The 13,076-nt window shown below is 42.5% G+C and overlaps 1 protein-coding gene across 1 annotated transcript in view; it reads left to right on the forward strand.

Annotated features, from left to right (window-relative positions):
- igf2r (insulin-like growth factor 2 receptor) overlaps positions 1–13,076 on the forward strand; it is a 24,487-nt gene continuing 11,411 nt past the window's right edge. Inside the window, exons 1-32 of the mRNA XM_088402955.1 lie at positions 1–189; positions 1,314–1,453; positions 2,619–2,737; positions 3,847–3,945; positions 4,038–4,170; positions 4,326–4,437; positions 4,722–4,830; positions 4,904–5,063; positions 5,149–5,341; positions 5,959–6,062; positions 6,134–6,298; positions 6,390–6,536; positions 6,832–6,984; positions 7,127–7,264; positions 7,352–7,502; positions 8,112–8,280; positions 8,360–8,475; positions 8,581–8,740; positions 8,917–9,093; positions 9,171–9,266; positions 9,375–9,476; positions 9,805–9,967; positions 10,046–10,222; positions 10,294–10,440; positions 10,520–10,698; positions 10,782–10,869; positions 11,185–11,394; positions 11,502–11,632; positions 11,785–11,888; positions 12,146–12,279; positions 12,476–12,672; positions 12,871–12,997. Of these exons, the coding sequence (XP_088259081.1) occupies positions 20–189; positions 1,314–1,453; positions 2,619–2,737; positions 3,847–3,945; positions 4,038–4,170; positions 4,326–4,437; positions 4,722–4,830; positions 4,904–5,063; positions 5,149–5,341; positions 5,959–6,062; positions 6,134–6,298; positions 6,390–6,536; positions 6,832–6,984; positions 7,127–7,264; positions 7,352–7,502; positions 8,112–8,280; positions 8,360–8,475; positions 8,581–8,740; positions 8,917–9,093; positions 9,171–9,266; positions 9,375–9,476; positions 9,805–9,967; positions 10,046–10,222; positions 10,294–10,440; positions 10,520–10,698; positions 10,782–10,869; positions 11,185–11,394; positions 11,502–11,632; positions 11,785–11,888; positions 12,146–12,279; positions 12,476–12,672; positions 12,871–12,997 (4,570 nt within the window). The 5' untranslated portion in view covers positions 1–19. The remainder of the gene's footprint in view (positions 190–1,313; positions 1,454–2,618; positions 2,738–3,846; positions 3,946–4,037; positions 4,171–4,325; positions 4,438–4,721; positions 4,831–4,903; positions 5,064–5,148; positions 5,342–5,958; positions 6,063–6,133; positions 6,299–6,389; positions 6,537–6,831; positions 6,985–7,126; positions 7,265–7,351; positions 7,503–8,111; positions 8,281–8,359; positions 8,476–8,580; positions 8,741–8,916; positions 9,094–9,170; positions 9,267–9,374; positions 9,477–9,804; positions 9,968–10,045; positions 10,223–10,293; positions 10,441–10,519; positions 10,699–10,781; positions 10,870–11,184; positions 11,395–11,501; positions 11,633–11,784; positions 11,889–12,145; positions 12,280–12,475; positions 12,673–12,870; positions 12,998–13,076) is intronic.

Below are 13,076 nucleotides of genomic sequence, written 5' to 3' on the forward strand. Positions count from 1 at the left end.
AGAGCCAACCTGCTCGAGCATGTTTTTACCGAACCACGGCCGGCGTCGTCTGCCTTTCTGGCGTCTGCTTTGTTTGGTGGCCAGTGTAAGATGTTTATTAGTCTTTTCTGAAGCGGCGACGACGGCTGCTGGTGCTGCAGCAGAGGAGAAGAAAGCGGATGCAAGCCTGTGGTACCAGGACCTCTGCAGGTAAAAACAAAAAAAAACCAACAACAAAAAACACTTATTGCAATCAAACAGTAATACACGAAGTGGAATGGTTAAACATTTAATTGGCAACTGGACCACGTGATTACACTCCCGCCTCTTGACATTCAAAGGTCTGACAACATGAGTCAGCCATTGTTTTTTTCTGTCTTGTCAACTTAATATTTCCACTCGTTCGAGCCGCGGTTTGTCACATCAAAAGTGTCCCGAATAAACTAAAAAAAGCAAATTTCGCTAACATGCTTACATTTGTGGCCGTCGAAGCTTCCCGTGGTGAAGCTAAAGTAGCTAGCTAAGCGGCTAACCGGTCAACAATATTCACGCACCCGACACGAAGAGTGAGTAAATATTGACACAGTAGCACCTAACGCGATAATATCAAGACTCTTCCATACCAAATATTTAACTTTTAAGCCGTAGTAAAGTTGAATAATAATGCGTGAAGATCATTTTATTGTCGCCCTGGTTGTTTGGTTAAATGTCTTATTGCGATAAGGTTTTGCGCAAAAAACAAGACATAATTTTAACAACTTTTTCCAGTTTTCGCTAATCCTGTGGTATGCGTCAGTTGGGGATAAATAAATCATATGAAAGTTCCACAAATGATAAGAATTAGTGGTGTGCATCGCAGTACATTAAAAAGTGGATCAATTCTATTCGATTTTATTCAGTGGGGTTATGATTCAGTTGGATATGCGGTGTTCCCTCGCTTCGTCGTGGTTCGATTATTGCGGCTTCACTCCCTCGCGGATTTTCATCAATGACCATAACTTTGTCTTTTGCCAGTTGGCGCCATTATTTTTCTTGCAATTTTTTCATCCTTTTAAGTCTGACCAGTAAAAAAAATAGCAATTTTGGTTTATTAGAAAAAAATTCTGCTAAAATCATAATCATCCCGAACAACTGGTGAAAATTGAGATGTTTTTTTGGGCCACATCACCCAGCCCTACCCCTAGATTTTTTAAGAATGTTTCTTGCCAAAATAGGCTTAGTTTAGGGGCTTTGTGATATGCTGTAAAATAGAGTTTCATATTTGATCCTTGTAAACATGTCGTACAAAAGTGAGCTGCTTCTTGTTGATATGGTTTTCCTTTTTTTCTCCATAGCTACAAATGGGAGGCTATCGACCTAGATAATAAAATAAGTTACACTCTCAAGCTGTGTGATTCATCCCCGTCCACCCCGTGCGGCGAGGGCACGGCGGTCTGCGCCCGTGACCTGACCAGCAATGTTTCCCAGTCTGTTGGTGAGTCTTGTGTGTTTTTCCTAAAACTGATTTATATACTTATTGATTTCATAGACTACTGTGACAAATTCAAGTTAGTCAGAAGTTAACTTAATATTCAAATGAAAAACAATGGTTAACCTCATGAAATATGAGAAGATATTACCTTTTTATTCCAAATATTTAAGCTACGTAAACTCGAACTTAGATATGACAAATGTATCGCATTTGAATAAAATAAATGTCAAATAATGATCCACAGTATATGAAAGGACGCCCTTATCAGCAATCAATTTTATTTGCTCTTAAACAAGAGTGGTGTTACGGGTTTCGTGTTGATTGATTGATTGCTTTATGCAAGCGGCCTGATGAACTCCCCCTCATGTCTCATGACCGGCACACACCACAAGATATTTTACAGCCTTTTCAGTCCTGCTGCAGGATGACAAAGAGACACTGTGGGCATGTATTGTTGTGGTGCCGTCCGACCTGTCATTATGGTTACATCATCCATTTTAGTGTACAATCCAAAAACAAGCAATTTTGAGCAGTAGTCAAAATGAATAATAATAGAAATAATAATAATAATAGAAAAAAAGATCTGAACTGGGTGGTTAAGGCTTGATTCAGGTTAACGATGCGGTGCTCGGGACTGCAAAAGTCACAATGCAACATTCTCTTTAACCTGCACCGATGCACAAGTTAAGTCATAATGACAGCAAATGCAATTGGGACGCCTGCTTTCTGAATAATAAACTGGAATTACACTAACATTTTGATTAAATCCACTTGTGGCGCTGAATCTCATCTTTTGGTGGCTGCCAAGTCTGAAGTATTAAGCTACTGGCCAGAGGTCCTGTGAGTGAAGTTACCATAGCACAACATTTCCCACTGCTGTTTATTTATATCGTTGTCATACATGGCAGCTGTGATAAATGATTTTCTCAAAGGGCATAGGCTCAGCTGAGGTTTCCATTTTTCAAAGCAAACGAACCCTTTTCCCCGTCTGTGACTTTTGTCATAAGTTTAAAAGTCATATTTGTTTTACATGGTAAAAACTAAAATGTCACTGCTTTTAAACGCCACATGCATTCACAGTCACAAACACTACAATGATCCTCAATTTATTTTTTATTTGTTTATTTTAAAGCCTTTTATAGACATATCGTCTTTTTTCTTCATGCAGGTGAGCTGTCTCTTCGGAGGCTGTCTGGATTTGTCCTGGATTACAACAGTACTGTCAAATGTGCGGGAAATGACAACTTTATCCAGACCACTATCGGATTCCAGTGTGGCAAAACTATGGTGAGATCCGACAAGCTTGACCCTGGCCCAGTTCAGCACTGATAAGAACTGTGTCGTCACCAAGACTTCAGGTCCAATTTTAATGACCTGTGATGCCAGAAATAGACAAGACATTCCCATTTATTGCAAGTTTTGGTCTCAAAAAGACAATATTTCTTATTTTGCCTAAAATATATATATTCTCATATGGAAACACTTTTAGTCATCAAAAACAAGCTAAATTAGACCAAGGGTTCTCAACCTTTTTTCAATATACCCCATAATTTTATTTTTTTTTTCAAACAAGTGCCCCTTAAACAGCGTAAAACAAATTGGGATGTAGAGTTCTCAGCTATCGATGTCTGATTTGTCAAACTTTGGAACTACATTTGTATCAAGTACATCCGAAAGTGCCTCCGCGTACCCCCATTTGAGAACCACTCCATCGGACAATGTTATTTTCCATCAGCTGTAAAAATTGGGCCAAAAAAATTCAATACAATGGTGAAATAAGTAAAACTGATTTTCGTGTAACAATTGAATTGTTTACCTTAAGAAAACATTAATTGTCACAATTTGACCACTATAATGTAAACGTTCCTTTAAAAATATACTGTATACTTTATTTTGCCAGTAAAACACGGTACAGAGTCGCAGACAGGCCATGTGACTGAAATTGCTCTCAAACATGGCTGCACCGAGAGCAAACAAATGCAACAATAGCAGCCACATTTCACACATGCACGCTTGCTATTGTGAGTGGTTTCGGCTCGGCGGCGTGTCTCGCTTTCTGTCACTTCCTGTTACTTTGTGCTTCTGCCGAACAAACCTGCGTCACCTTCTTTTGTGGGTCTAGTGGGAAAATGGAGGATGGAATGTCACGCTTGCAGTCGATGTTCTGTCACGGTGCATATCAACAGCACAAGACTGGCAAATGTGATAAAAACGCTAACAAGAAGCGGCTGACTTGGAAGAAAAAAAAATACTGTAGATAGTAAGGACAATGTGACGATTTTTTTTTTTTTTTTTTGAAATGTCTACATTAGTCTATGTTCATTTCTTGAGGCAAAATCAGTGGAACATGGCCAATGCAGTATGTCCCCTGTAATTGTTGTTTTTGTGGCCTGCAGGGTACTCCGGAGTTTGTGGCCGTTTCTCACTGTATGCATTACTTTGAGTGGAGGACCTACGTGGCTTGCAGCAGCGACAAGTTCAAACCTCATAAAGAGGTGCGACCGAAGACACATTTTCCATATCGAAAAAGATCCCCGAATGATTGGCTGCCCTTGGCAACTTCAATGCTTTCTTTGTGTGTACACAGGTGCCCTGCTTCGCCTTTGACTCCGACAGTAAGAAGCACGACCTCAACCCGCTGATCAAAGTGAGCGACGGCTACCTGGTAGACGATGGCGACGACAGCGTCGACTTCTACATCAACATCTGCCGCAGCCTCAGTCAGTTGCCCGCAGTGTGTTCACAACAATAGCATCACATTTGTGTTGCTTACGTTCCATAATTCCTCTGCATTTCTTCTCGCATTTGTTCATAAAACACCTGAATCCTCTTGAGGTGCTATCATCTGAAGTTACACAATCTTCCGCTCCACCAGGTGGCGCAAAAACACTCTGCCCCGAAGGTTCTGCTGCCTGCTTGGTCACCAAGAACGTGGCCTACAATATGGGCGCTCCCACCAAGCCCTTAGAGCTCCTATCCAATGACAGGTAACCTCAACAACCCCTAAAATCACCAAGATTATGTTGTATTATTTATTTATTTATAAGTTTAAAAAAAGCTAAAATTATTGAGCAATTTTCAGCTATGGAAGGTTGTTTTTGTTATAACTGTGATAATTAAATTATGTTTCATGTACAATTAGTACGTTCCAAAACTTTTTTTTTTTTTTTTTTTACTTGCTGTTGACCGAAAATGACATCACAAGTGCTCAAAGCTTGGGTCACAACCAATCACATCACATATTTTCTTTTTTGCTCACCTGCCTGTGCAGACTGCGGCTGCAGTACAGCATGAGCGCCGATGCCACTCCTCCGGTCTTCTGTAACGGACACTCCCCCGCCGTCACCATCACCTTCATCTGCCCATCAAGCAGACATTCGGTATCTTACAGTCAAGTTCATGCCCGGCGCAAAGTGTGAGCGTCTGTGAGTCTGAATGAGCTTTTGGTCACAGGGCAGCACTCCCAAGATGACGGCAGAGGCTAACTGCCGCTATGAGGTGGAATGGGCCACAGAGTACGCCTGCCACAGGGATTATTTAGAGAGCGACACATGTAAACTCACAAGCCAGCAGCATGACATCTCCGTCGACTTGACGCCACTCACATTGAGCTGTAAGTGGTCCATTTGCCTGTTGTTTTGAAAACTACATTTTCAATACATTAAAATTAATGAGGGATTTTTTGTGTGTGTGTCTAGCTGCAGACCATCCCTACTATGCCCATTCTTCAAATAGCGATGGGACAGAAAGCTACATTTATTACCTAAATGTATGTGGAAAAGTGCCCTCGGATGAATGTAGCGGCCTGGGCGAGTTTGTATCCGCCTGCCAAGTGAAGAAGTCGGGTGATGTCAAGAAGGTGGCCGGGAGATATCAAAACCAGACGCTGCGGTAATTTGTCTTTCGTCTGAATAATATGCGTCATAATGTGCCGCTTTTTGGTGTTTAGGCAGTTTTTTGACACACTTTACTGTGAACCAAATTGTTTTTATTTTCCTTAAAATTTCTGATCCAAGCTATCACATAATTTCAGGACACTTCATTTTCTTTTTCCACTACTTAACCAATTTGAACTTAACCAATTCAAACCATTTGGACTTAAACCAACTCAGTTGATATGGGATGTTTTGGAAATTATTTTTATTTATATATTAGTGTTATTTTATTTTACTCATCTCACTCATTTTGTGGAAATACATATGGCAGGGTGGCTACCTACTGTAATTCTGCACCAAAAGCACCAGGCTACGTCCTGTAAAGTTGCTTAGCAATCATCACCAAATATTGGCATGCTTGTGCTGGAGCATTGGCGGAAATTTGTTCATTCACATTCATTTAAACCATTCAGTTATGGATATTGCTTTCTGTCGTTATTTTTCACTCAATGAAAATTATACATGACAACCATCCAATTTTACTGTACTCCACTGGCAGTCACTGAAGTCAAAGATGAATTTTTAAGTGGGCTGGCAGCAAATGAGGTCACATCTGCCTGCCATGTCTTTCAGGTACTCCGATGGCGATCTGACTCTTATCTACCCTGACGGTGCCAAGTGCTCCACTGGCTTCCAGAGGATGACGATCATCAACTTTGAGTGCAACAGGAATGCATGTGAGAAAACGAACATAGCCTCTGATGCCACGTTCGCCTAATCCTTACTAACATGTGGTATTTTTGCTCAGCCAATGGTGGTGTGGGAGCCCCGGTGTTTGTGGGTGAGACAGACTGCACATACTATTTTGACTGGCAGACTGCGTACGCTTGCGTCAAGGAGAAGGAGGATCTTCTATGCCGGGTTACTGATGGCAGCAAGCATTATGACCTTTCGCCCCTCACTCGCTTTCCGGGTGAGTGTGGACGATTACATTGCATTTTCGTGAAATCCAGATCTAGATGCTTTCCGACAACGATTTGGATTTTCTTTGTCTTTTGTTCCAGGGTCAGAGTTGAATGGGAACTGGGAGGTGGTGGATCCCGAATCCGCTGAATCAGACTTGAAACGCTTCTACCTCAATGTTTGCCACAAAGTCGTCCAGGCAGAAGGAGCAGCCGGCTGCCCGGAGAGTGCTGCAATTTGTGCTGAAGGTAAGAAGAGCGATGTCAATTCCTGACTTTTAATTAATTGGCTGAACACATAAGAACATCCAAAAGTTAGTCCAGTCATCAATTGACCTTTTTTATGATCCTTAAATTGAAATTAATGCTGTCAAGTAATTCAAATGTTTTAACTAATCAATTGCAACTTTTTCCATGATTGTGAATTTTTTTAACTCTTCTTTAAATATTACCGTAATTACCAGTAATCTTCAAAGTTAAGGGTTTAACATTGTTGATCCTAATTGTAAACGATACTTTCTATGACTCTGATTTTGCGTTTAAGACAAAGAGCACAAGAAGATCAGCCTGGGCAGCTTCCTCTCTTCTCCCCGGAAGACTGAAAAGGGAAACGACATCAGGCTGGTGTACACTGATGGAGACTTTTGCAGCAAAACCACAAGAATTCAAACTATCCTGACACTTAAATGTAAACCAGGTGGGCTTAATATGAGCTTCGATCATCTTAAATAAGTAAGACTATGTGACACGGCTTTTTAAAAGAAATATATGTGATGCTGAATAATCTATAAAGCAAATGATAATGGAATGAATGAAAACAAATTTTGTGTCTTCTGCAGGAGATCTGGAAAGCGCCCCCGTCCTCCGCAGCTTTTCTTCGGATCGCTGCATGTACGAGCTGGAGTGGTACACTGCTGCCGCGTGTGTCCTCTCCAAGACCCAAGGGGACAACTGCAAGGTGGAGGACCTGCAGGCCGGTACGCCCTATACAATACATACAAGGTCCGAAGTCTGTTTGGAATTAGAGAAAATTAAGCAACTATGGATTTTTTTTTCTCCGCTAGGGTTCTCTTTTGACTTGTCGCCGCTCACAAAGTCCAACGGCGGCTATTATAACTTGACCAACGACAATTACGACTACTACATCAATGTGTGCGGCCCGGTTACAGCTGCCAACTGTCCTGAAAATGCAGGTGCTTGCCAGGTAGAAAAAAGGTAAGACAAAGGTTTTGTTTGCATCTATTGAAAACAATTTATTGTTTGTTTATTTACACATTCCAGAGCAAAAAATATATCAGAACATAGCCTCTGTAATACCAAGGATATTTAAATTTAAAAAATGGTGCACTGCATTTCAAATAAATCACTTTTGCAACAATATAATTTTATGAAGATAAGAGCATACAGTAACTGAAATACGGATACACCAGACTATAAAAGGGTTTGAAAACAAGGTGAATGTGCTGATTTTACTAATAATCCCCAGAGATTTTGTAACCTTATTAAAAACAAAACTAATATGTGCCTATCAAATAAGTATACCATCAATTAATATTTTAAGTCTTGTAGATCTTAGGTATTTCTCCACCGTTAACATGCATGTTCACTGAATTTCCATTTTAATTTATTTTTTGATATGCATATATCAGAAACAGTAATGGCCCTAACATGCATCCTTGTGGTACCCCTATCCTGTCGGGGTAACCTGCCTCTCAGTTATCAGTCATGTTTTCAATGTTATTTGGATCCTATATAAAGAATACAAAATACCGCATATTATGTCTATCCCTGTCGTTCATATGAGTGTTCTTTTTGTCATTGCAGCAGTTGGAGTCTAGGAAAGGCAAATTCGCGGCTTTCCTATTACAATGGCCTGATCCAATTGTCCTACAGCAATGGCTCACAGTACAACAACCAGCAGCACACGCTTCGATCCACCCTCATCTCCTTCTTATGTGACCCTGAAGCTGGCGCTGGAAAACCAGAATTCCAGGTTGACCCCCTGTCGCTATTCTTTTTTTTCCCTAAATGTTTTATTGAGCGGTTTCTCTAATGCTATTCAATGGGCACAGGTGGAAGACAAGTACACATATAACTTTCACTGGTATACCTCGTACGCATGTCCCGAAAGGCCCCACGAATGTCTGGTGACTGATCCCAAAACCTTGGACCAGTATGACCTGTCCAGGTAAACTCGTTCGAATACAGTTAACCCCTGCTATTTATGGGAAAAGCGAAAAGCCACGAGTAGTAGACACCCCTCTTAAAAAAAACCAACATTTTCTCTCTGCAGCTTGTCTTACCCCTCATCCGGCAGCAACTGGCAGGCTATGGACTTGTCTGATACCAACAACCTTCGCAAGTACTACATCAACATATGTCGACCCATCAACGCTGTAATGGGCTGCGACCGCCACGCGTCCGTCTGCCAGATGAAGTACACAAATACACAGGTTTGTGCATTTCAAATGGATCAATGTTATTTTTGGGGGGAAACACTTAAGACAAGTAGACACCGGGCTGATAATTGATGTTTTGAAAAAAACTATCCACTTTGCTCACTTTAACATATATTCCTATACGACAGTGTTAAAATGTACACAATGCAATGATCTTGACCCTCCCTCAGGGCTTTCCACAAGAAGTGGTGTCCGTAAGTAACATGGGCGTCTCCAAGCGTGGCCCCATCATCGAAAGCCGCGATCGGCTGCTGCTGGAGTTCACAGATGGCGACCCGTGCGAGTCAGATGGCTTCAAGCTGACGTACACCACCCAAATCCACCTGGTGTGCACCAGAGGAATGCTGGTCAGTGGAGACGCTTTGGATGAGTGTACTTCAGCATTCACCATGTCATTTATGTTTTGGTCTTCATTACTGCACAGTCAATGGGCCCACGATTCTTCATGTACCAGAACTGCACCACCAACTTCATATGGGAAACCAGGGCTGCATGTGCCATCACCACTACCAAGAATAACGTAAGTGATTTTATCGAGTAATTTGAGTCCATTAGTCGTTTTGCAACAATCTTTGCCACTTTAGCGATCTTTCGAACCTGTAAAGTGACCAGTGCGCTCCCCTCTCAGAGCTGCGCTGTGATCGATCCCAACACCGGCTTGGAATTCAACTTACAGCCACTCACCTCCAAGACTGGATACAAGACCACCGCCAATGGAAAGGACTTCTTGGTGAGACAGACGTCTTTTCCTCTAGTCTAGTCTAGTTTTGACACACTTTTTAGGGAAGTCATTTTGAACATGAATAATACAGAGCACAGAGAAAGCAGAAGCTGTATGAATGAGCCTTATTTTACTTACTTATTTAGGGTGATGAGCACTAAAGTCTTAATTACTTGATATACTTAAGTGGTAATCTATTACCCTTCATACATTCGCACCTAAAGTAATCGTTCACTTCCATTTACAGCTTTAGATTTCCTAAACCCAATTTACCTAGGCTGGCAGTGAATGAGTTAAGGACTCTTAACGGTTTCTCTCACTCCATCCCGCCTCGTAGGTGAACATTTGCTCAGACTTGGCGGAATGCGGCGCAGGAATGGCAGGCTGTGAGCTGGAAGACGGGCATCCTGTCAGCCCAGTCGGGGTGGAAAAGACCCTGCAGTACTCCACCGATGGCCTCCTAAAACTGACATACAAGGGACCTCGTGACGATTCTACAGGTTTTTAATTTGGAGAAATTACCTGCCTACTCCTGTGTTAAATGTCAATTTCATTTGAGACTTTCCTTTTCTTTTCAGCTACGCGAGACACCTTCACCATTAACTTTGTGTGTGATCCAACCGCACACCCTGGATCCCTCAAGCTGCTGCGCGAGGACCTGAGCACCCTGCCCAGCCACGTGGTCCACGATGTCTTCTTCGAGTTCTCCACCGCACTGGCCTGCATCCCCGCGCCAGTGGACTGTCGCGTCATCGGTATCAGTACGGAATGTGTCATAAGATTTGTCCACGTACTTAAATTTAACATTAATTTGTGTGACCTCCAGATTCCCGCGGGAACGAGTACGACCTGAGTCACCTGGTCCGAAGCGGTGAGGACAGCCCCTGGGTTGCCATAGATACGGACGCGGTGAAATCACGCAGCTTTTACATCAACGTCTGTAGACCCCTCCCCTCTCTCAAGAACTGTCCTGGTCAGTCAGCAATTCCTCTCAAAGTCAAGCGCACTTTAGAAATCTAATAACAACAAAATTCATTTATGTGTCCCTCCAGTTGGTCCTTTGGGTGCTTGTGCCGTAATTGACGGTGCCAGTTATAGCCTGGGTCTGGTCCAGGCCAGCCCGCAGGTGGCGGAGGACGGCTCCATCAGCATCTTGTACCACAACGGGGACAAGTGTGGCGCTGTGTCTCGCTACTCCACGCGCATCATCTTGCTGTGTGACGACAGCCCAGTTAGTACAGTATATCTTACTCAGCTGTTGATAATAAGGCCGGGCGAGACATCGTCTGTGTTTTTTTTTTTTTTTTTTTCCAGGGTTCCCCCATGTTTGACCGACAGGACGGTTGCGAGTATGTATTCATCTGGCGGACATCCGAGGCTTGTCCCATCAGGAAATCCCAAGGTTGAATCTCACAGAGATGTGTAGCAGTGTAAAAAGTAGAGATGTCCCGATCTTGATCATGTGATCGTAAATTGGCCGCGTTCAGAATGTAAAGACTTGCGTTTTGCGGGGCGAGAAGGATTGTGTATTAAATACAGATTATGCCACCTGAAAAAGGTGGTGCACACCAAGGTATCCAATCAGGACTTGGCAGATCCTCAAAATCAGAGGACATGGACACAAGTGCAAAAAAATGTGATCGGGTCATCTATAGTAAAAAGGTTCATGGTTTTAATTGCTTGTTGACTGTTACTGCTTGTTTGTGGGCCCTTATAGGTGACGAATGCCGCGTCCGCGACCCAAGAAGTGGCTTTGAGTTCAACCTGAGTTCCCTGAAGGACAAAGATTACCCCGTGAGAAGTGACAAGTATATCTACCACTTGTCAGTGTGTGGCGGGCTCCAGCGGGGCGTCTGTACAGACAAAGACACGGGCAGCGACGTCGTTTCCTCGTGCCAGGCGGACGGAAGCAAACACAGGATAGCAGGTGACAAACAACAACAAAAATGGAAAATCATCCCACTTTCTAGTATAATCATTTTTGCAGTGCGAGTTATGTTTTTCTGTAATTGTGGTTGATGAATGTGAATACAGGATTGGCTAACCAGCGTCTGAGCTATGTGGGAGATCATCTGATCTTGAACTACACTGGCGGAGAAACCTGTCACAAGATCTACCAGAGATCCACAGAAATTTACTTCTCCTGTCACCCTGACATGCACCCCGTAAGGATCAAGCTTAGATATCAACTATCCTACTTGTTCTCTTTGTACAGTTAAACCTCCTGTGTCAGCATACAAATACAACATACAGACTGTAAACTGACAATTTGGAACGTTCCAACAGTTGACGTCACTTCTGTTTTTCTTCCCTTAAGGGGGCACCAGAGTTCCTCAAGGAGACTCCAGAGTGCACCTACTTGTTCAACTGGCCCACTGCACTGGCATGCCTTCCTGTCAAAACCACCAGCTGCTCATACCAGTAAGCTCTATAGTGATACAAGGAATAATGTCCTCATACCTTCCAATATTTAAACATTCTGCCAAGTAATGCATTTAACAGTAAAAGTCACGGTTCTTTAAATGAATACTCCTCTGACAGTTCAACATATTACGAAATTTAAGTAAATCCACAGTAACTTACTAAATATAAGTCTATCCTTACCCAGTTGTAAGTCTATTCCTACCCAGTTGTCGACAGTGGTCAAGTCCAGTTGTTATTTTTGTTTGTGTTCCTAGCGATGGGGCTGGCCACTCATATGACCTCTCACCTCTGGCCATGGAGGCCCAAAACTGGGAGGTGACCGCTTCAACGGAGGACACCAACAAGCGATTTTACATAAACATCTGCAGGTCACTGGTCCCGCAGGGAGGTATGCCTCTCATTTTGACTGTAGCATTGTGTTTCTGACAATATTCAGAAATTGATTTATTTGGTTGTTAAGTTTCACACTTAATAGGTATGCACCCGCTTCAAGCAACTATTTTTATAAATACTGTACAATGAAAGTCACGTTTACATTATATTTCACCTTTCAAATTAAAGATGTTTTTGTGGTTCCATGGCAGGTTCGTGGAAGTGTCCCTCTGGCAGCGCATCCTGCATGAAGGTCGGAGACCAATATGTCAGTCTCGGGCAGGTAACGAGCGGCCTCATGTGGGACGCCAGCGTGCTGAAGCTGCAGTACAGCGGTGGCCAAGCCTGTCCCGATGGAGTTCGCAACAGGAGTACCATCATTCGCTTCAAGTGTGACAAAGACCAACTTGTAAGTTACCAAATTTACCAGATTTTTATCTTATACTTCTTTATCCTAATTATTAAAAAAAACAACCTACTGTATTAAAAAAAAAAAGTCCCTGGGATTGAATGTCCGACTCTGTAAAGACGTATAAATACATCCTTGGGAGTGAATGAGTTAAAGTGTTGGTGTTTTTAATATATTTTTTTTTTTGCCCCTTCTCAGGACTCTCGTCCAACTCTCATTTCCGCCATTGAGGACTGTTTGTACACCTTTGTGTGGTTAACTGCCGCTGCCTGCCCATTGAACAGCAGCCAGCACGATGGCTGCAGAGTTGCCAACCCAGCTACAGGTTTAATTTTTAAATGTCATTTTACTGTAAACCTGTGTAGCTTATATTTATACCTCACATGCACTTCTTTCTTTATTTT

Source organism: Hippichthys cyanospilos, chromosome 20 (assembly GCF_059441005.1).
Source record: "Hippichthys cyanospilos isolate Australia breed blue-spotted pipefish chromosome 20, RoL_Hcya_1.0, whole genome shotgun sequence".
Taxonomy (NCBI): domain Eukaryota; kingdom Metazoa; phylum Chordata; class Actinopteri; order Syngnathiformes; family Syngnathidae; genus Hippichthys; species Hippichthys cyanospilos.